The sequence below is a fragment of the Somniosus microcephalus genome, chromosome 21 (assembly GCF_052327205.1).
Source record: "Somniosus microcephalus isolate GS21.2 chromosome 21, FLI_Smic_1.0, whole genome shotgun sequence".
NCBI lineage: Eukaryota > Metazoa > Chordata > Chondrichthyes > Squaliformes > Somniosidae > Somniosus > Somniosus microcephalus.
Window position 1 is genome coordinate 51,624,707 of NC_141007.1, and position 23,514 is coordinate 51,648,220.

At 44.6% G+C, this 23,514-nt stretch overlaps 1 protein-coding gene across 1 annotated transcript in view; it reads right to left on the minus strand.

The window, feature by feature from the left end:
- The window catches only part of ttyh2 (tweety family member 2), a 150,534-nt gene extending 130,935 nt beyond the window's left edge, over window positions 1–19,599 (minus strand). The window contains exon 1 of the mRNA XM_085963608.1: window positions 19,194–19,599. Within this exon, the coding sequence (XP_085819734.1) occupies window positions 19,194–19,319 (126 nt within the window). The 5' untranslated portion in view covers window positions 19,320–19,599. The remainder of the gene's footprint in view (window positions 1–19,193) is intronic.
- Between the last annotated feature and the right edge of the window lie 3,915 nt (window positions 19,600–23,514).

The following is a 23,514-nucleotide window of genomic DNA, read 5'->3' on the forward strand; positions in this document are numbered from 1 at the left end:
GATGCCAAAGCGATTCAGGCTGTGTAGTGTTATGACACATGGAAGCCACTATTCAAAGCCCTAAATGTCCTGAACAATAGGCAGGTCCTAAAAGGGAACTGTGTGAAGGGATGTGCTCATCCTAGAGTGCCTCGCAGGATTAGAGCAACCTTTTAAAGCATCGCTTCTGTAAATGAGCACTTTGCAAAGTAAACGTCCTTAGGTCAGGCAAGCAGAGTGAAACACAAGAATCTTTTATTGTAGATTTATACTGGTCAAGCAATCGCATAAATGGAATGTTGGCTTTTATTGCAAAGGGAATGGGAGTATAAAAGTAGGGAAGTCCTGTTACAACTGTACAGGGCGTTGGTGAGACCACACCTGGAGTACTGCGTACAATTTTGGTCTCCTTATTTAAGGAAGGATATACTTGCATTGGAGGCGGTTCAGAGAAGGTTCACGAGGTTGACTCCGGAGATGAGGGGGTTGTCTTATGAAGAAAGGTTGAGCAGGTTGGTCCTATACTCATTGGAGTTTAGAAGAATGAGAGGGGATCGTATTGAAACATAGAAGATTCTGAAGGGGCTTGACAGGGTAGATGCAGAGAGGATGTTTCCCCTCGTGGGGGAATCTAGAACTAGGGGGCATAATTTCAGAATAAGGGGGCACCCTTTTAAGTCGGAAATGAGGAGGAATTTCTTCTCTCAGAGGGTCGCGAATCTTTGGAATTCTCTTCCCCAGAGAGCTGTGGAGGCTGGGTCATTGAATATATTTAAAGTGGAGATAGACAGATTTTTGAAAGGTAAGGGAATCAAGGGTTATGGGGAGTGGGCAGGGAAGTGGAGTTGAGGCCAAGATCAGATCAGCCATGATTTTATTGAATGGCGGAGCAGGCTCGAGGGGCTAAATGACCTACTCCTGCTCCTACGTCTTATGTTCTTATGTAACTACTGCACCCTCATTTGGTGTAGTAGTGAGCCATACAGCTCAGGAAGGGCCAAGCTTCAATACCTGGTCTGAGTAACCCGACATCAGCACAGGTAGTAATAAGTACACTACAAATGACCTCCGTGTCCCCGGGTTCGGAATCAAGAAACAAAGATACCAGGGTTCCCACTCTCAACTGCTACGTGGCTGGAATGGGTGCGCGAGAGATATCGGGCAATAACAGTATAGAGTTCAGCTGTACTGGCCCCTTATCGGAATGGAACTACTCCCATAACTGCAACAGATGCAAGACAGATTTAGACCACGGGTCCCAAGACTAATTAGAATTTATTGCAGTCACATTTTCTGGACAGCCTTATACAAGTATCCATTAAAGTTGATTCATGAAACAGTTACTTATGCTTACACACATTAGATTGCCCAACATACACTCCAAGACCTCTAACAAAGTCACACAAACCAGCTGCTGAAGTAGACTTGCTGTCAGATTTTCTTCTTCCGAAGGGAGCACCCTCTACCACCTACTACCTTCACCAGTTATCTACCAGCGATCAGGAACTCATCTGTGGGGATTTTGCTGGATGCAAACTTGTATGTCTCACTCAGCAAGACCTCTTAGTTTTAAATTGGAGTAGAATTATCTCCCTTCCTCACCTCAAGGCACTGACTCAAGCTGGGGTACAATCCCATTTCATCCTCCAAGCAAAGCCATTCTTCACACATACGCATGGAAAGTGAAGCTATTTTATCATGGATTGTATCACAGCTAAGCCTGATCAGGTGCAGGTATTAACAGGCACACCCCTGAAGAGCATCACCGCAGAACCATAAAGAGTAGAAAACCTGGCTGATTTATTTTTCCCCTTCTGTTGCCGAGGGTACCAAGGCCAACTGCAGCACCTAGGACACGGTCTACTAAAATTGTACATCTACTCCAGCCAAAAGGACAGGCTAGTTACCTTCAGGGAGGCAAGAAAGAGTCTGTGGTAACTACTTCTGATTTCCAAACTACTAGAAAATGCTTGGCCTCAGCTCAAGAAAAAAAGTTGAAATCTGAAATACACCCTCTGGGAACATCATACTGTACCACATGTGGCATGATGTGGATTTAAGTTCCAGCACATTATGCCAAGTCTAGATTTGCTCAAAGCTTTTACTAAAACCTCAGCAGGAGACTGCACATTAATATTTCTTCTGATTAATGCTTTTCCCAGAAACAGTTTTTAGGTTTTGTGACACATGAGTGCTTCATAAATAATGTGGTTTCTAAATAGCAATGCAAGCAGTCACAGGCAGTAGAAAGAGCAATTAAGCTTTTATACAATATTCCAGCTCGGTTTGTGATCTTGAATCCTGAAGAATTTTTTTAATAAAACACTGATTTAGAAGACGATCTAAGCCAGACAGAGCGTGCAGCACTTTGACAGCATGCTGATTGCATTCAAGTAACACAGGACTAATAGTCTAGCCACTGATAAAAGTTTTAAAGCCCAACAAATAAAAAAAATCCATCTTAAACACAGCTTGGCAATAATTTGCATCATCATGGATAGCTGAGGATGGCCGAAGAGAGAGAAAATCAAACTACTTCCATCCCCAACTTGACAGGAAGTCAAAATCTATTGTTAGGTTCCTTCAATATCCTCTTCAAATTGCCAAATGCTTCTTGTTTGTTTAAGAGAAACAAAAAGATCCCCTTTTCCTCCCACCGCCCCCCAACCCCCACATCCACCCCAACCAGGAAAAGGCAGCCAACCATTCACACCACCATACATTCATAATCAGAAATTAAGATGTGCACTTGTTTTTTCCAATTAGTCTGCAGAAGGCACCATTCAAAACGTGTGAACTGGAGAAAGGCAGATTCCTTTAGAGACAGATCACCTCACTAAGGAGACTTCACAGCCAAGAACAATCTCATCTTCCACAACTATCTGTGAGCCACAACCTTATAGTTGACGAAGGAGCAGCGCTCCGAAAGCTTGTGATTTCAAATAAAGCTGTTGGACTATAACGATAGCAAAATACTGCAGATGTTGGAAATCCGAAATAACAACAGAAAATACTGGAAAAACTCAGCAGGTCAGGCAACATCCGTGGAGAGAAATTTGAGTTGACGTTTCGGGTTGAACCCTTCTTCAAAACTGGAAAGAAAAGAAACTAGATCGAAGGCAGGGCTGCGATCGGACAAAAGAATAAAAGAAACAAAAGAAGTAAAAGAGATTAGAAGCTAGACGAGATGGTAATAGGCTGAGATTAGGTGTAAAGTGTACTGGCAGGGCAAGAGATAGCTGCCAGGTGTGAGAGAGAAACAAAAGGAAGGGGGGGGGGGGGAAAGTAGTGGAAAAATTACAAGAAAAAATGAAATAGGGGCCGAGCTTATGACCTGAAATTGTTGAACTCGATATTGAGTCCGGAAGGCTGCAGAGTGCCTAATCGGAAGATGAGGTGCTGTTCCTCGACTATAACCTGGTGTTGTGTGACTTCTTACATTTATAGTTGAGGAGTCAAGCATTTAGCTGCTTAATTACTGGGCCACTCGACAGATATCATTGGTGAGATTTAAGATTACTGTGTAGGTATTCGTGTTGACCTCTGAGGACGAATGCCTACTAAATAATTGAGTTCGACTTCAGACGAACAAGTAGTAAGTTGTTTATTTACGGAAACTGACGAAATACAGTAGGTAAGCTAGCTTGATACAGGAGCACCGCGATGTAGGTCTTTCCCCGACGGGGACTCCACGAGGACTGAGTCCCTGGTCCTCAGGAGAGCGTGATGACGTCATCACGCTCAGTCGCGTTTTCCCGTGCTTCGGTTGTCATGTGACTCGCACCGATACATCGGCGCGCTCACCTGGGCCGGCGCTGGCCGTTGAGGCCGAAGTCGCGATCGCGGGAGCAGAAGCTGGAGGCCGTGCCGGCGCTTGTCGCGGAGGGTCGCGTCACTCCTGTCTGCCGGCCGGTGCGGCCGAAGTCGCGGTAGGCCGGGCTGTGCCGGCAGCCGTCACGCATAAGTCACGTCATGCGTGACGTGACGTCAGCGTGCTGGGGCGCGTCTTAAAGGGGCAACAGCCCCCGAAGGTAAGTTAAAGGGACAACAGCCCAAACAGGTAAGTAATGTACATACAGTTAGGTTAAAGTAAATTATATACATTAAATGTGTAAGGGACACCCGGTGGAAACGCCACAACTGCAAATTAAATATCTAACAGGCGCAACTTTTAAAGTAACTGGCAAAAGAGCCAGAGGCGAGAGAAGGAAAAAACATTTACGCAGTGAGTTGTGATGACCTGGAATGCACTGCCTGAAATAGTGGTGCAAGCAGGTTCAATAATAACTTTCCAAAGGGTATTGGATAAATACTTGAAAAGAAAAACATTGAAGGGCTATGGGGAAAGAGCAGGGACGTGGGATTAATTGGAGCTGGCACAGGCACAATCAGCCGAATGGCCCCCTTTTGTGCTGTATCGTTCCATGATTTTAACTATATTCTACCAGCACAAGGAAAACTCATTTTGTAGCAAAACCTCATTTCCTTTCAATTACGAAATGCAAGTGTCACATGCACACTCATTTCAAAAGTTTAAACTGTGTTACAGCAATTGTGTGTGCACACAAATGCTGAAAGATGCTGAAACAAGAGCTTCTGACCTCAAAACAAACTCCTGTTTACACAACATTATGAAGTTTGTCATAGACATTAACATTCTTCCCCTTTCTGTTCTGAGGGGAAAAAAACAAGTTTCGCCAGAATGCCAGAGCTAAACATGGCCAAATTTCATCAATAGACTGCCAATTCAGAGGTCGACACAAAAAAGACACATTTTAACAAAGTTGTAATGGACTTCGTTTGATGCTTTATATAATCTTCACAATACAGCTTCAACTGAATGAATGTGAGCTGACACATTGGACTGCTATGCTCACACTTTTCAATTCCACTATAGCACTCATGTAGAAACACTATTCAAAGCTCCCTTGATGGCTTAGCAGATAAACGTACCACAGAATGTGAAATTAAGCCATAGAAACTAGAAAACTCCTAGGTTGACCGCTGAGCGGTACCTTCTACCTACACCTCAACTCCCAAACCACCACTCCTCTGACCTAGTCTCACTCACTCTCACCCGAACACGTGGTTACCCCCTTAACCTCACCATCTCTTGCTTCCTTTTTGCCCAAACTCACCGTCACCAAGACCATTCCTGATCACTTCCTTGTATCCCTTACCGCCCACATCCCCCCATCCCAACTTTCCCCAACCTCTCTACCTTCACCATCTACTCACGGGAAAAAAAAACTCCATGCCCCTACCTCCCTCACTAATTCACAATCTTCCAACTCCCTCTCCTCTTGCTTTCCATGGCACCGCTGCTGTAGCCCTCGCAGGCTTTAACACGGTCGATCATTCCATTTTCTTCATTGTCCAGATCCACGGGACTGCTCTCGCCTGGTTCCATGCCTACCTATTCAAATACAGACAATGCATCTCTAACAATTTCTTCTCCTCCCATCCTACAATGTCACTTTGAGTCCTTCAAGGGTCCATTCTTGGTATCCTCCTCTTTCTCACTTACATGCTGCCAAGAGGAAATATTTCAGACTTCAAATGGTTTCCTCCTAGAATGACTTCACTTTAATCAACTCTCCCACAATGCTCTAGCCACTCCCTCTTGTAGTCAGATAAGTAGTAGTGGTAGTCAGACGATTGCAGGATGATTAGGAAAAGCAGTCTATTGCCTTCACCAAATGTGAAAATGACAGCCGACAATACTCCTGGTCACTGAAAGCAAGGCAAGGGAGTGGCAGCATTAGGCATGAAGAGATAGTTAAGGTGATGCTGCTAAAGAGGGAGGCACAATGAAAGTGGAGTGGATGGCTTTGATAGTGAGACACCAAAAAATGTCAGCTTCTCTTATGAACAGCTGACATTTTTGTTTCCAAAAGTGTAGACAGGTCCAAAAACATGCATCAGACAGAAATTATTCAACATGAATAAGCATGCAACAAAAATTCCCCTACTCTATATGGATGCACAGGAACAGAACCAGTCAGAAGGTGAGCCCATACAAGTATTCTTTCTTGAAATTGGAAACCATTGTGGTATATGAGCCTCAAGACTATTTATTATAGTAGGCACAGCCTTGCTGATAATTATTAAAGAAACTGGCACAATAGGTTGCAAAGTTAATTCTTAATGAGATCAGTAACTGAGTCACTGGATTTGAACTATATTTCACACACACATTAGTGACACATTTCCCATCGAAAACAATGGTATCCACAGCTGTGCAATAACTCCACAAGGTTACTTCCTCACAACCTCCCGAGAGGCCCTTTTAACTGTCGTAAGTGGTTCTGCAACTGGAGCAATGCAAATATTTATTACCCACACGAGTCCAATTATTTTAATGATAACACAGTGGTCTAAAGTGTGGTTACCGGTGACCCATCTGATCAGGTATTATCTGGCATATACAGAATCTTAACTTGGAATGGCATAAACTTGGAACTGTTTTTTCATTAGAAAACAAACACTTAGAAGCAATCACTGGTACACAATGCAGGCGAGGAAGAATGGAAATCAGAGACCATTGGTTTACACAAAGCAAATCAAAGCTTTTTGTACAACTTACTAACATTATTGGTTCCAATGTGTAATACATTTAAATATGTACAAGTTTTTAAAAACTAACTTTTTGGGGGCCAATTTCCGGCACATTTATCACTACTACAGATGGGCACTGCAATAGCATGAATATAGTGTGGAGAAGTGTGAAGTTATCCACTTTGGTAGGAGAAACAGAAAAGCAGAATATTTTTTAAATGGTGAGTGACTGGGAAATGTTGGTGTTCAGAGGGACCTGGGTGTCCTTGCACATGAATCACAGGTTAACATGCAGGTACAGCAAGCAATTTGGAAAGCAAATAGTATGTGAGCCTTTATTCTAAAGGGGTTGGAGTATAAGAGTAAGGAAATCTTGCTGCAATTGTACAGGGCTTTGGGGAGACCACACATGGAGTACTGCGCACAGTTTTGGTCTCCTTATCGGAGTAAGGATAAACTTGCCTTAGAGAGGGTGCAACAATGGTTCACTAGATTGAATCCAGGGATGAGAGGGTTGTCCTATGAGGAGAGATTGTGTAGAATGGGCCTATACTCTCTGGAGTTTAGAAGAATGAGAGGTGATCTCATTGAAACCTGTAAGATTCTGAGGGGGATTAACAGGGTAGATGCGGAGAGGCTGTTTCCCCTGGCTGGTGAGACTAGAACTAGGGGTCACAGTCTCCCAACAACGGAGCATCCACAGCTCTCTCGGGTAGAGAATTCCAAAGATCCACAACCCTTTTGAGTGAAAAAATTGCTCCTCATCTCATCCCTAAATGGCCGACCCCTTATTCTGATCCCCCAAAACAGCAGGTAATAGCTGGGAGCAGCAGTGAGGGGCAAAAGGAAGATTACAGCAGGACAATTTTCAAAGACTCAGTAAAAATGCAGCTGTGATTTTCCTATGGCCTCGCTTCTAAATGTTCTCTAGCGTTAAGAGTTTCAGACATTTACAGCAAGGTAGGATGTGCACTGAACTAGTGCTTCTGGCTCATCACAGGAGTTGTGCATACCATGCTCGATAATTAAGACTTCTGTTCCAAATGTTCTTGCTTTGATTGCACTCGTTTCCTTGCCATTTATATCAATTCTGTTTTTTGATTGGCTGCTCAGTTGCAGATTTAAAAAAATCAGTAGATGGTGCTGCCTTTTCCATCGGGGACTGCTGTCCAGGTGTCAACAGGTGCCACGGCAGTTAAATCTATATAGGATTTATATAGCGCCTTCCACAACCTCAAGACATCCCAAAGCGCTTTACAGCCAATTAAGTACTTGTTGAAGTGTTGTCACTGTTGTAATGTGGGAAACGCAGCAGCCAATTTGCACAGAGCAAGCTCCCACAAACAACAATGTGATAATGACCAGATAATCTGTTTTTTTAAGCCATATTGATTGCAGGATAAATAGTGGCCAGGACAGTGGGGATAACTCCCCTGCTCTTCTTCAGAATAGTGCCATGGGATCTTTTACACCCACCTGAGTTTCATCTGAAAGACGGCACCTACGACAGTGCAGTGCTCCATCAGAACTGCACTGGAGTGTCAGCCTAGATTTATTGTGCTCAATTCTCTGGAGTGGGACTTGAACCCACAACCTTCTGACTCAGAGGCGAGGGTGCTACCCACTGAACCACTGGCTGACACCTCTGGTCATGCTGTTTTAGCGCTTGTGGATCACAGTTGTCCCATTTAAGTTTGTCTATTATTTAATCTACAAAGGACAACAAAATATTATTGAAGCTATTTTAAATGGATCATTTTCCTATAAACTTCTAGTTTTCTGCTCAATTGTGGTCTCCTTAGGCCATGCACATAACCAGCTCCCACACCACCAGGACTGTTGCTGGAGTTGGCTGTGAGAAGCCCCGTTAGGACTGATCTGCAATTTTTTTCCTTCCTCTAGCGAGATAAGTGGTCTTTGCATAAACCTTCCCCCAAAGCAGCTGAGATCAAAACACATGGGACCATCACATGCTGCAGAAGTGGTGGATCAAATTTGCATTGCAGCACAGTGACGCTCCAATATGCTGCTCCACCTAGCAATTCCACAAATGGTATTGATTTTAGCTAATTGAGGATTTGTGCCTTGTGCACACTGCTGGAGGAGTCTGTTGATATACAGGTAGGGTAAAATCCATGTCAGTGTTTCTTTCGAATGACGAGAGTTGATCTGAAGCTATTAGGTGTGCAGGTCTACTTTTGCCTCGCACAAGGTACATGTGATTTGATTTTTTTTAAATTTTGTTCAGGTCGCACTAAAAATTTGTTTATGAGTTGTGACTAAAATAAGCCTTCAGTCTGGAGGGTTGTGAATCTGTTCTTCTTGTGGGATCAGAGTACAACAGTTCTGTTTATTTTAAGTAAAATGTTCTGACTCACTATCTGTAAATATTATGCCTCATCATGTAACTTTATTTTTGCACAGAAGCACCCTATTGTTTTGCCCGGGGGTTGAGTTTGGTCTCAAAATATTTCAATATGAGAAATAGAATGAGTTTAGCATTATAAGCTATAGAATGCAATACATACTCAAATCACCCTAACATCACTAGTGGTCACACCAGTTATTCTGTGATACTGATAAAGCTCCCTAATAGTTTGGTAAATGCATTACACAATGACCAGAGCATGAACCCTATTCAGCCTCGAGCCAGACTGCACTGATCTGGGGGGTTGAACACATGACATGATCTAGTTAATAGAGTGGTGTACAGTAACTAATATTCGGATCCTTCTTCCTCCCTTCCTATGGTGAAGTAATCAGGTCCCATCTGCCACGAGGTCCACATCTGTATCTTGCTGTGTGGTAAAGGCTGAAGAACTGCAACAAAGCACCAACTCAGTGCCGACAAATCCTCAGTCTCATGATACAGGATTAGTTGCACCTCAAATCCAGGATAGTGAGAGGCTGCATTTGAGTCACCTTCTGTTGCAGCAATTTCAATTGGCATCTTCAATGGTTGGCATCAGCTTGGCATTTCATTTTTGGAAAGCCTGCGCACATGAGGGCATGAAAAAGTTCCCAACACTAAGTTAAATAAAAGCTAGAAACTGCAATTATTTTGCTCATCTCTTCTCTCCTGCCCAGCCACAAAAAAACAGCTTGTAGTATGCACTCAAAAATAAAAAAATTTTTTAAAAATGACAAGTCTTTCAGTCAGTCATAGTGTCAGCCTTGGCCCAGTGGTAGCACTCAGACAGAAGGTTGTGGGTTCAAGTTTCACTACAGAGACTTGAGCACATAATCTAGGCTGACTCGCCAGTGCTGTACTGTTGGAGGTGCCGTCTTTCGGATGAGATGTTAAACCGAGGCCCCGTCTGCCTTCGTAAAAGAGTCGACAGCACTGTTCAAAGAAGAGCAGAGGAGTTCTCCTGGTGTCCTGGCCAACATTTATCCCTCAACTAACACATAAGAGAGATTATCTGGTCATTTACTTCATTGCTGTTTGTGGGAGCTTGCTGTGCATAAATTGGCTGCTGCGTTTCCTACATTCTCTCTCTTAGGCAGTCCCTCAGAACCGAGGATGACTTGCTTCCACATTAAAAATGAGTTCGCAGGTGACTGATCAGTCCAATGTGGGACCTACAGTCTGTCACAGGTGGGGCAGACGGTGGTTGAAGGGGCGGGTGGGTGGGGTGCTTGGGTTGACATGCACTTCTTGCGCTGCCTGCGCTTGGCTCCCGCTTGCTCCCAGCGAAGAGACTCGAGGTGTTCAGCGTCTTCCCGGATGCTTCTCCTCCACTTTGTGCGGTCTTGGGCCAGGGATTCCCAGGTGTCCATAGGGTTGTTACACTTTTTCAAGGAGGCTGAGGGTGTCCTTGAAGCGTTTCCTCTGCCCACCTGGGCTCTCTTGCCGTGCCAGAGCTCAGAGTAGAGCGCTTCTTTTGGGAGTCTCGTATCGGGCATGCAGACAATGTGACCCGTCCATCGGAGCTGATTGAGCGTGGTCAAAGCTGCGATGCTGGAGATGTTGGCCTGAGCAAGAACAATGACGTTGGTGCGCCTATCCTGCCAATGGATTTGCAGGATCTTGCGGAGGCAGCATTGGTGGTACCTCTCCAGTGCTTTGAGGTGCCTGTTGTACATGGTGCATGTCTCGGAGGCATATAGCAGGGCGGGTATCACTGTTGCTCTGTAGACCATGAGCTTAGTGCCGGGATTGAGGTCCGGGTCTTCAAACACTCTCTTCCTCAGGCGACCGAAGGCTGCACTGGCACATTGAAGGCAGTGTTGGACTTCATCGTCGACGTCTGCCCTTGTTGACAGTAGGCTTCCTACATTACAATAGTAACTACACTTCAAAAGTACTTCATTGGCTGTAAAGCACTTTGGGACGTCCTGAGGTTGCGAAAGGCGCTAGATAAATGCACGTCGCTACTGGTCATTTGAGGCAACTTCCTCAGTACACCAAATTTTAATATTTTAATGCATTTCAAAAACATGATCAACTATGGATACATTTGGTACAAAAGTCTCCACAGATACCCTAGTCAAGAAGATAGTTTCTGTAAACAAACATTAAAGAAAACAGGATGCATTAGACTCTTGGCTAACCTATATTTTGGCCCATTGGGCTGTTTTGCCCAGTAGTTTCCCCAGCAACCATTTATACCATGACATACTGAGCAGCAAGAATATTTATCTAAAAATAAAAATCCAGTGTCGTTATTCTCAATAAAAATACATTGGGAAATAATACAATTCGAATGAGGTTACTCACTCAATCATCATTTATCACATATTTTGTTTTAAATCCATTTACCTTTCTACAGTTGCACAACCACTACCTGGTCTTGTAGCAGGGGGAATTCCCATACAGGAAAAAAATGCTAATGAAATTAATGTAATTGAGATTGTGTGTGTACAAAAAAATGTACAAGAATTTGTGTGTTTTATGTCCTTAAGCAAAAGCAATTCAGAACAGAGGCTTGTATCATTCCAGCCACTGTATGTACCAGACCAAAGTTCACTTCAAGTCACGTGAACACCACTTACAAATGACGGAGTCATCAGCTGGAAGAGAGCAAAAAGTAAGTCATAAGATCCTCAAGTCATAGAAACATAGAAGATAGGAGCAGGAGTAGGCCATTCGGCCCCTCGAGCCTGTTCCGCCATTTAATGAGATCATGGCTGATCATCCAAATTCAGTACCCTGTCCCTGCTTTCTCCCCATATCCCTTGATCCCTTTAGCCTTAAGAAATATATCTAACTCCTTCTTGAATATATTTAATGAATTGGCCTCAACTGCCTTCTGTGGTAAAAATCATACAACAGGCAATAATTTAACAACGAATAGAGGAGGAGCCCATCTTAAGGCTTGTAACTCAGTGAAGGGTTGCAGCGGTAGTCACAAAACACAACAGCAAATTTACAGTACTTCATAATTTTGAACTCCTGCATTGAACAACATGATCGTGCCCCAGAAAGAACGTGGATTCATACAGCCTTACGTCCTCAGCATGTCCCAAAGCACTTCATGAATTATTTTTCAAGTGCAGTCACCATTATGTAAGCAAACACGGCAGTGAACTGTGCACATATCATGGTCCCACAAACTCAAGATTAATGACCAGTTAATCTGTATTCGATAGTGTTGATTGCAACAGAAACCTCCCTCGTTTTCCTCAAACAGTACCATGGGATCTTTTACATTCAGGTGAAGCACGGGAACAAACAGATATGGTCTTACTTTAACATCACACCTGTAGGACAGTGCCTCAGACAATGCAGCCCTCATTCAATACTGCCCTGAAGTGTCAGCCTTATTTTTTTTTACATTGTTAAAAACACTCAGTAGGTTGAAAGATAACTACAACAACAACTTGTATTTATATAGCACCTTTAATGTAGTAAAATGTCCCAAGGCGCTTCACAGGAGTATTATAAGACCAAAAAATTGACACCGATCCACATAAGAAATTAGGGCAGGTGACCAAAAGCTTGGTCAAAGAGGTAGGTTTTAAGGAGCGTCTTAAAAGGAGGAAAGAGGGGTAGAGAGGCAGACAGGTTTAGGCAGGGAATTCCTGAGCTTAGGGCCTAGGCAACAGAAGGCACGGCCTCCAATGGTTGAGCGATTATAATCAGGGATGCTCAAAGAGGGCAGAATTAGAGGAGTGCAGATATCTCGGGAGTATGTGGGGCTGAAGGAGATTACAGAGATAGGGAGGGCGAGGCCTTGGGGGGGGGGGGGGGGATTTGAAAACAAGGATGAGAATTTTGAAATCAAGGCGCTGCTTAACCGGGAGCCAATGTAGGTCAGCGAGCACAGGGGCGATGGGTGAACGGGACTTGGTGCGAGTTAGGCCACGGGCAGCTGAGTTTTGGATGACCTCAAGTTTACGAAGGGGAGAATGTGGGAGGCCAGCCAGGAGTGTGTTGGAACAGCCAAGTCTAGAGGTAACAAAAGCACACTCAAAGCAGTGGCTTTAAATGATAAAATTGATCAGGAGTGCATTACAGAATTTTAAAAAAAATCTTCAGCACACTATATAATGGATAAACATATTATAGCTTATTGCATTGATAGATGTTCCAGGATTCCCTTCTGCAAGTTAGAACTGGTGCCTTGCAGAGTCTGAAGAAGATATCCTCAATGAACTACTAGAACGTCAGCATCACCTGCTCTTTTTAGCCCATTAATAAAAATTGTCAAGTCTCAGTAAATCACTGGATTATTTCCCTCAACATAGTACAAGCACTTGATGTGTCACGTCTGTTGACGTAGCACAACAGCTGGCACACAATATCACATACAAAAATAATTCTTTAAGAGAGCCTCAGTTCCCATGCCTAATTATGAATCACAATAGATATATCAACGTCAAAGTTGACATATCGACTGTCAGATATCTATTGTAATTACTGTGACACTGTTTAAATGCTTCAACATCAAATAAAGCCACACACCACTGTATAAAACAAAGAGCAAGTTAATGAATAGTTAACTGATGATGTTTAGTCTTCATTAACTCAGACTGGGGGCGAGTCCAGGAAAATTCCTGTCTCCCTGGGCTCACTGATTTTAAGTCTTTAGATCACACACCGAGATACTTCAAAAGTTACAGTAATATTAGTTGCTTAAATATTAGGGACAGCTTCATTATTATAATCAAACATAAAAACAATTTGTTCCTTCCCCTCGTCTGTCCATTCTTCAACTTTAAATTTTACTCTTTTCCTAACTTAAAATAATTAATTTAAAAACTAGATTAAACATTTTACTTTTCTCTCTGCCTCCATGCTCCCACTGTCCACTTTTTGAACTAAGAAAATAATCAAATGTTACTTGATTGCCTAACACCAAAAGGCCATTTTCCACACACTGCCCGTTACATACCATCCCACATAAAGCAGCCAATCAAATGGTAAAGGTGTCCAGATTGCCCTGCTCACGTCATAGATGTAAACAGATCAATGTGATTCCTACACTTTGATGCATTTAATCAGGAATGGACTACTGACCGACAGCTATACTTATCCAAAGCTTGCTGAGGGTTAATAATATTAGATCAGTCAGTAAAAAAAATAATTTATACAATCATGAACCAGTTAGAAGTCTCTTAAAAAATTTGATAGATTTTCCACAGGGAATTGGCATTTAACCCTTGTCGAGACAGAAAAAGTAGAAATGCTAAATAAGTTTGAATTGCCGAGCCAACTGTCCATTGAGATACCGTGCAGAATGTCCGCTGACGACACCAGCAGTCTGTTGAAGCTTATCCAGAAAATCAACAAAACATATTTAACCAAGAACTAGTGTAGCCAACTGTTTTGGAACAGAGTTCAAAGCTAAGTTGAAGCAGAGATTTGAATTTGCACATCTGTGTAGGAGTAAAAGTACACAAAGGAGCTCTCTAAAAATGGTTCTATTATTCACTTAAGATCTTCAGAAGGTTATAGCACAGGGGTCTTTGGTGCCGATTTTGGACTTTGCCGCCAAAGTCAACAACAACAACTTGTATTTATATAGCACCTTTAACATAGTGAAATGTCCCAAAGCACTTCACAGGAGTGTTATCAAACAAAATTTGACACTGAACCACTTAAGGAGATATTAGGGCAGATGAATAAAAGTTTGGTCAAAGAGGTAGGTTTTAAGAAATGTCTTAAAGGAGGAAAGAGAGGTAGAGAGACAGAGGTTTAAGGGAAGGAATTGCAGAGCTTAGGGTCTCGGCAACTGAAGGCATGGCTGCCAATGGTGGAGTGATTAAAATCAGGGATGCTCAAGAGGGCAGAATCGGAGGAGCGCAAAGATCTTGGAGGGCTGGAGGAGATTACAGAGTTTGGGGGGGGGGGGGGGGGGCGGCGAGGCGATGGAGGGATTTGAAAACAAGGATGAGAATTTTAAAAATCGGGGCGTTGCTCAACCGTGAGCCAATGTAGGTCAGCGAGCACAGGGGTGATGGCTGAACGGGACTTGGTGCGAGTTGGGACACGGGCAGCCGAGTTTTGGATGACAGAGTTGGTGCCAGAGCGTGTTATTAATGCAACGCCTCATTGGAGACTCAGCAGTGGGACAAATATCCTTGGTACTGAAAACTTCGGCAAGAACTACAAATCAACCAGCAGAAAAAAATTAGGAAGATTTCAGGGAGGCAGGTGGGGAAAAACGATAAAATACTTGCATCTTAAGCAAATAAGGCTGACCTGCGGTAAAGAAAGAAAAAAAAAACTAATTAACTGAGAATAGGTTTTGGGGAAAAGAATAAAATGACTTGAATATTAAGCACATTTTGTAAATATTACAAGTATATTAACGAGGCCCTGGGTGCTTCAATAACATTGAGTGTGTAATATTTTTAAACTTCATGTTATCTTTTGCTTCAGTAAGTTTGCTGTATTACAGTAATGGGGAAACTGCTATCATGTTCTGGCTGTAGCAGGATCATGGTAAATATCAGAATTCACATTCTGCATCTTGGAATGCCAGTGAACAATGGGAGACCGACTGGTGCTAATGGTTTTTTAGTCATTTACGCCAGCTTTCCCACTTCCTATCCTGAAAGTACAAACTCTTGGTGGGATATAGTTTCACAGGCATTAACAATTAACGCAGCAACCTCTTTTTTTAACAAATGTAATGAGGCTTCTGCTCAATACAAAAATCATAGCTTTTTCTTACTTGCAGGCTACAGATCACAAAATGAGAACTGCCACAATAGCGAACTTGAAAATTAAATGGGGGTGGGGGGCGGCGGCATGCAAATAATGAGATGATGTCTGCTACTGGACATTCTTTCCTTTAAGTCAAACACTTAAATCTCCCCAGATATTTGCACTTTATTCTCGAAAAAATATACAAACTACTTCCTGTAGGATACTTTCCTGCACCCATCATTTATTTGCCTGTGAATAAAAAAAATCTCAGTCTTGTAATATCTTTCAAGTTACTGTATTACATTAAGGCCCCTTTTAAACTTGAAAATCACATTTCATAGAGTCATAGTTATACAGCACAGAAAGGGGCCCTTCGGCCCATCGTGTCCGCACCAGCCATCAAGCCCCGTCTATTCTAATCCCATTTTCCAGCACTTGGTCCGTAGCCTTGTATGCTATGGCATTTTAAGTGCTCATCTAAATGCTTCTTGAATGTTGTGAGGGTTCCTGCCTCTACCACCCTTTCAGGCAGTGAGTTCCAGATTCCAACCACCCTCTGCGTGAAAAAGCTTTTCCTCAAATCCCCTCCAAACCTCCTGCCCCTTACCTTGAATCTATGCCCCCTTGTTATTGCCCCCCCCTACTAAGGGGAAAAGTTCCTTTCTATCTACCCTATCTATGCCCCTCATAATTTTGTACACCTCAATCAGGTCCCCCCTCAGCCTTCTCTGCTCTAAGGAAAACAACCCCAGCCTGTCCAGTCTCTCTTCATAGCTGAAGCGCTCCAGCCCAGGTAACATCCTAGTGAATCTCTTCTGCACCCTCTCCAATACAATCACATCCTTCCTATAATGTGGCGACCAGAACTGCACACAGTATTCCAGCTATGGCCTAACTAGCGTTTTGTACAGCTCCATCATAACCTCCCTGCTCTTATATTCTATGCCTCGGCTAATGAAGGCAAGTATCCCATATGCCTTTTTAACCACCTTATCTACCTGTCCTGCTGCCTTCAGGGATCTATGTACATGCACACCAAGGTCCCTCTGATCCTCTGTCCTTCCTAGGGTCCTACCATTCATTGTGTATTCCCTTGCCTTGTTAGTCCTCCCAAAATGCATCACCTCACACTTTTCAGGGTTAAATTCCATTTGCCACTGTTCTGCCCATCTAACCAACCCATCTATAGCGTCCTGTAGCCTGAGGCTTCCCTCCTCACTATTTACCACTCCACCAATTTTCGTGTCATCTGCGAACTTACTGATCAGACCTCCTACATTCACATCTAAATCATTAATGTACACTACAAACAGCAAAGGACCCAGCACCGATCCCTGCGGTACACCACTGGACACAGGCTTCCAGTCACAAAAACAACCTTCGACCATCACCCTCTGCCTCCTTTTAAATACCTATCTCAAATTGTTTTGGTTACAAATATCACAGAGCATTACCTTTTATGAAGCAAATATTTTTGTGAAAACGATTCGAAGGTTGGCTCACGTAAAGATATACAGTCTTACTGCAAAAAGTCACTAGACTGAGAACCCTGGCTGACTTCTCTCCTTCGTCTGATGAGAGAGATATGTTAGCTCTGCACTGGGGATCGAGTCTGGGGTTTCCTTGTCTGCCTGGCTTGGTATCAACTATTCAGTACATTTGCTCACACAAGACGACATTCTCTAAGGTCTAAGTAATCGAGGGAAAGCATCTTCCATGTAATTATTGTAAGGGGACTAACTCCTCCACGTTTCTATTCATCATTATTCAACTCAATTGATAATCTTGTCTGAATTTACTTGAAGGGTTAAATATAGCGCATTATAATTATATTTTTGTTAAATATATTACAACTAGGTGCTAAAACTGCTTAGGAACGACCTTAAGTTGAAGCTTTGTAGCTTTAAAGCGAATGTTCACAGCATGATCCACATAGGAACTCGACATGTTGCACATATTCCCATCTGCACAGAACAAATGCTATGGAACTATCAGGGACCAGACAAGGGATAAGACATACCTGGTCAAGATTTTGGGATGCAAGAACATGCTTTATACCATAGTTGGTGGATCTGATCGCTTTGTAAAAGATACCGTTTGATGAGGGTTTAGCAATAGTGGGCAACTGATCAAATCTTCACTTTCCAAAGGCTTGCACTTTACCGACTGCACTACAAGGCACGAACCAGACTGGGAACGCATATAGACTGGGCGCGGGCACACAGACTGGGAACAAACCGGGCACACACAGACTGGGAACAGGCACACACAGACTGGGAACAGACAGACTGGGAGCGGGCACACACAGACTGGGAACAGACAGACTGGGAGCGGGCACACACAGACTGGGAACAGACAGACTGGGAGCGGGCACACACAGACTGGGAACAGACAGACTGGGAGCGGGCACACACAGACTGGGAACACAGACAGACTGGGAGCGGGCACACACAGACTGGGAACACAGACAGACTGGGAGCGGGCACACACAGACTGGGAACAGACAGACTGGGAGCGGGCACACACAGACTGGGAACAGACAGACTGGGAGCGGGCACACACAGACTGGGAACAGACAGACTGGGAGCGGGCAAACAGACTGGGAACAGACAGACTGGGAGCGGGCACACACAGACTGGGAACAGACAGACTGGGAGCGGGCACACACAGACTGGGAACAGACAGACTGGGAGCGGGCACACACAGACTGGGAACAGACAGACTGGGAGCGGGCACACACAGACTGGGAACAGACAGACTGGGAGCGGGCACACACAGACTGGGAACAGACAGACTGGGAGCGGGCACACACAGACTGGGAACAGACAGACTGGGAGCGGGCACACACAGACTGGGAACAGACAGACTGGGAGCGGGCACACACAGACTGGGAACAGACAGACTGGGAGCGGGCACACAGACTGGGAACAGACAGACTGGGAGCGGGCACACACAGACTGGGAACAGACAGACTGGGAGCGGGCACACACAGACTGGGAACAGACAGACTGGGAGCGGGCACACACAGACTGGGAACAGACAGACTGGGAGCGGGCACACACAGACTGGGAACACAGACAGACTGGGAGCGGGCACACACAGACTGGGAACAGACAGACTGGGAGCGGGCACACACAGACTGGGAACAGACAGACTGGGAGCGGGCACACACAGACTGGGAACAGACAGACTGGGAGCGGGCACACACAGACTGGGAACAGACAGACTGGGAGCGGGCACACAGACTGGGAACAGACAGACTGGGAGCGGGCACACACAGACTGGGAACAGACAGACTGGGAGCGGGCACACAGACTGGGAACAGACAGACTGGGAGCGGGCACACACAGACTGGGAACAGACAGACTGGGAGCAGGCACACACAGACTGGGAACAGGCAGACTGGGAGCGGGCACACACAGACTGGGAACAGACAGACACAGACTGGGAACAGACAGACTGGGAGCGGGCACACACAGACTGGGAACAGGCAGACTGGGAGCGGGCACACACAGACTGGGAACAGAGACTGGGAGCGGGCACACACAGACTCGCTCACCTGCTGGTAGCTCTCATCCTGCGGGTTGAAAGTGTTGGCCACTGGCTGGAAGCGGAGATTCACATGCGGGAAGTTGTGCAGCCAGTAAGTCCACCACGGAGCGATGTAATCCACCCGGGAAGCCATGCCTGGAAGCGGGTGGGGGAGAAAGCAGGAGGACTGATGATGAAAACCCCCGCCCTTCAGTGCGGAGAGCCGGACACCGCCGCCCAGCAGTCAGTGAGTGAGCCCCGTGTCACTGGGCGCCGCTGCTCACAAGCGAGCAGCCGGAAACCGATTGGAGCCGCTCGTCCCCCAGCCTCTGCAAATGCGCGCTCCCGAGAGCCTGGCCGGGGGCGCGCCCGCGTCTCCGCCTCGGCGACACGACATTCCTCGCGTGCCCGTGTCCGCGCCCCCAATACAGTTGCCAGCTCTGGTTGACCGTGTTAGCAGAGGTTTTATCATCTGAGCTCCAGTTTTTCCTCTCCCCACAATTTTTTTTTGAAAACTATGAAAGTGCCAAAACAAAATTAATAAAGAAAAAAAACTTGCATTTATATAACACCTTTCACGACCACCAAACGCCCTTTACAGCCAATGAAGTACTTTCGAAGTGTAGTCACTGTTGTAATGTAGGAAACGCGGCAGCCAATTTGCGCACAGCAAGCTCCCACAAACAGCCATGTGATAACGACCAGAGAATTTGTTTTTTTAGTGATGTTGATTGAGGGATAAATATAACTCCCCTGCTCTTCTTCAAAATAGTGCCACCTAAGAGAGCAGACAGGGCCTCGGTTTAACTGAAAGACGGCACCTCCGACAGTGCAGCACTCCCCCAGTACTGCACTGGAGTGTCAGCCTAGATTTTCGTGCTCAAGTCTCTGGCGTGGGACTGTGAACCCACAACCTTCTGACTCAGAGGCGAGAGTGCTACCCACTGAGCCACACAATCAATAAAACACAATTTTTTTTTAAAAGCCCCTATGATTTCTCGCCTGGGTTGCCCGCAGCAGTGATTAATCGTTAATTCCTGGAGACTCCGGGACAAACCAAGTGCCCGACCGCCGGCTCGCAGGACTCACGCCAACCACGGAGGCCGTAACTGACTGGGATAATTCAGTGTGGTAGCTGCGTTAGGTTCACACACACGTCTGATTTCTTGGTGAGGATTTTAGCCCTGGGGCGGAAAAATCAACCTAATCTGCAGCCGGCCCGTTCCAGGAGCGGCTGCGTGAGGCCGGTCTGATTTTAACGGCCAGGCCTCATTAACATGCTTCTGATTGAATTCCTTCCCAAAATGCGAGGGAAGTCGGCAGGAAGCGGCAGAAAGTCAGACTGATTCCCTGTATTTACTTTTCCCTCTTTCCCCTACCACAGGCAGGATTGGGGTTCCAGGGCATCAACGGTTGGAAATACACAGCCAGTAGGTCAGCGTGATTTGAACAAAAGCAGCAGACCTTACAACCGGCAACTAGAAAATGAGTGAGCCCTTTAATTGAACTGAACAAAAAAGGGGGCAGAGGAGAGGAAATGGATTGAATGCAATGTTCCCGTTAAGCTGCGTGGCCGCACCGCGGTCTGGAGGTCCCGTGCAGGCCAGTTGCCGGCTTTCCAATGGAAAAACCACACATGCGTGGAGATTTGAATGGGCCACGCATCCAAAAAAAAATTACTGGGAACATTGAATGGCCACTTTTTTTTTGAAATGCTGGAAACAGGTGAAAATTAGACGTCAGATGTCAATTAAAGATCATTTCAGTGAGCCAAGTGAAAGCAAAAGAACAAAGTAACACGAGATATCTTTCTCACTCTTCGCACTGTCTTAGGAGCAGAGGCTGCCCGAGCTGCAAGGGAGGACTATTAGTTGGTTAGCAGTGCAAGTGTAGACTCCAACAATGTACAATTCTGTTGATAAGGGGGTCAGGCACTCAGGCAATTAGCTTGTCTTTTCACGTCCTGGTGAGACAGCTATGTGTTGCCCATGTTCTGTGGTATTATTTGATTCCCTGTATTTGCAATTTCCTCCCTTCTCTGTGCTACATTCTTTTACTGCCTTACTTTACCACACTTGGGATGAAATGTTGCCCGAAATTGCTAATTGACTGACAAGCTGCTTGTCCTTTACAGGCACTTAAATCAGTCAATTCAAATATCCTTCAATACAGGCAGCTGCCCCATCATTTACCACGACACCCTACTCTGCTGGAGATGGAGCACGCGGTGTCCGCCGGCACGCTCGAGGACTTCCGTGACCGGTGGGCGCCGCGGGGACTGGAGTGCATAATTAATTTGGATAACCAAATTCTGATTTGATTTATTAATGTTTATGTGGGGTTCTGTTAGTTACAGTTTATTTTTGATTGGTCCTACCAAAAGAGGGACACCCTACTCTGCTGGAGATGGAGCACGCGGTGTCCGCCGGCGCGCTCGAGCACTTCCGTGACCGGTGGGCGCCGCGGGGACTGGAGTGCATAATTGGATTGGACAACCAAATTTTAATTTGATTTGCTAAGGTTTATTTAAAGTTTTAGAGGTTTAATTACAGTTTATTTGTTTAATTTACTTGGTTCTTTTTAAAAGAGGGACAAAAGAGGGACACCCTACTCTGCTGGAGATGGAGCACGCGGTGTCCGCCGGCACGCTCGAGGACTTCCATGACCGGTGGGCGCCGCGGGGACTGGAGTGCATAATTAATTTGGATAACCAAATTCTGATTTGATTTATTAATGTTTATGTGGGGTTCTGTTAGTTACAGTTTATTTGTTTGTTTTTGATTGGTCCTACCAAAAGAGGGACACCCTACTCTGCTGGAGATGGAGCACGCAGTGTCCGCCGGTGCGCTCGAGCACTTCCATGACCGGTGGGCGCCGCGGGGACTGGAGTGCATAATTGGATTGGACAACCAAATTTTAATTTGATTTGCTAAGGTTTATTTAAAGTTTTAGAGGTTTAATTACAGTCTATTTGTTTAATTTACTTGGTCCATTTTAAAAGAGGGACACCCTACTCTGAAAAAGCTGATTTTTTTTAACTGGCTGCAACGAATAAATGGGCCACCCACTTGTGAGATTCTGTAACAAGCCCATCCCAATTGGATAGATAGCCCTCTATTCCTTCAGCCAAGTCATTAAGATAATATTGCGAAAAGCTGAGGTTCCAGTACAGATTCCTGGGGAGCATCATTTGTCACATCCTGCCAATCAGAGAATGTTCCCTACTCTGTCTCCAACCTCCCAACCAATTACCAACTTGTGTCACAAGCTTACTTTCAATTCCGTGTGCTTTCATGATTGCTAATAATCTCTCATGTGGAAACTCATCAAAGGCCTTCTGAAAGTCCAGATAGACCAGTGTTGTCCAACACATTAGCCATTAGCCACTTTCTTTCTCAATATATTTGTAAAAACGTTTGCTGTTATCTTTGATATCCATTGCAAGTTCTTTCTAATATTCCTCTTTGCACCTCATTAACTTTTTGTACCCCTTTGTTACTTGTTATAGTTCTCCTACTCTACTGGATTACCACTTTTTCTTGCATATCCGTTCATGATTTCTATCCAGTGACTGCTGTTGGAAAAGGGAGGGTGGAAATTGGGCTTGGTATGATGCTCTTCCCAATATCCTACTGACACTTAGTCAGAGGCACACATGAAGAATGACCATGTGAGCAAGTGATTGGATAAATGACAACTGTAAAAACATAGTACAATTGAGCTCTGAAGAAAGGCTTACGCTTGAAAACATTAACTTGTCTTATCTACAGAATAATCAGCAGCTTTCGGAGAGCAAAGGAAGGGATTCTCAGCCACCAAAATAAATTGCAAATTTAATATAATTTGGTTCAAAATTTTATTTACAGGTTCTCTTTTGCTTTAATAGTTTCCTTGTAATTTATTTTCTAGTTTTCATATTTTTCCCCAAATTTCAGGCACACCCATAGTACAAAAACGGTCTTGTGTAGCTTCCATGCTGATTCAAGGTAGGTGAAAAACTTCAACCAATTGGTTATTAATTCATAATAAAAATAACAACAGAAAATGCTGAACTCTGATGAAAGGTCATCGACCTGAAACGTTGACTTTTTTTTCTCTCTCCACAGATGCTGCCTGACCTGCTGAGTGTTTCCAGCATTTTCTGTTGTTATTTCAGATTTCCAGCACCCGCAGTATTTTGCTATTGTAGTAGGTTATTAATGAATACTACAGGACTTTATTCTTCACGGCACTTAATACTGATGCGGAGTGCAAACAGGCCTCCGGGCAATGCTTCCCTAAAGCAATGTGGCCAAGAACAGGAAGTCAGTTGAGGTGGGAGAATCATATGCACAAACACACATGGAAGC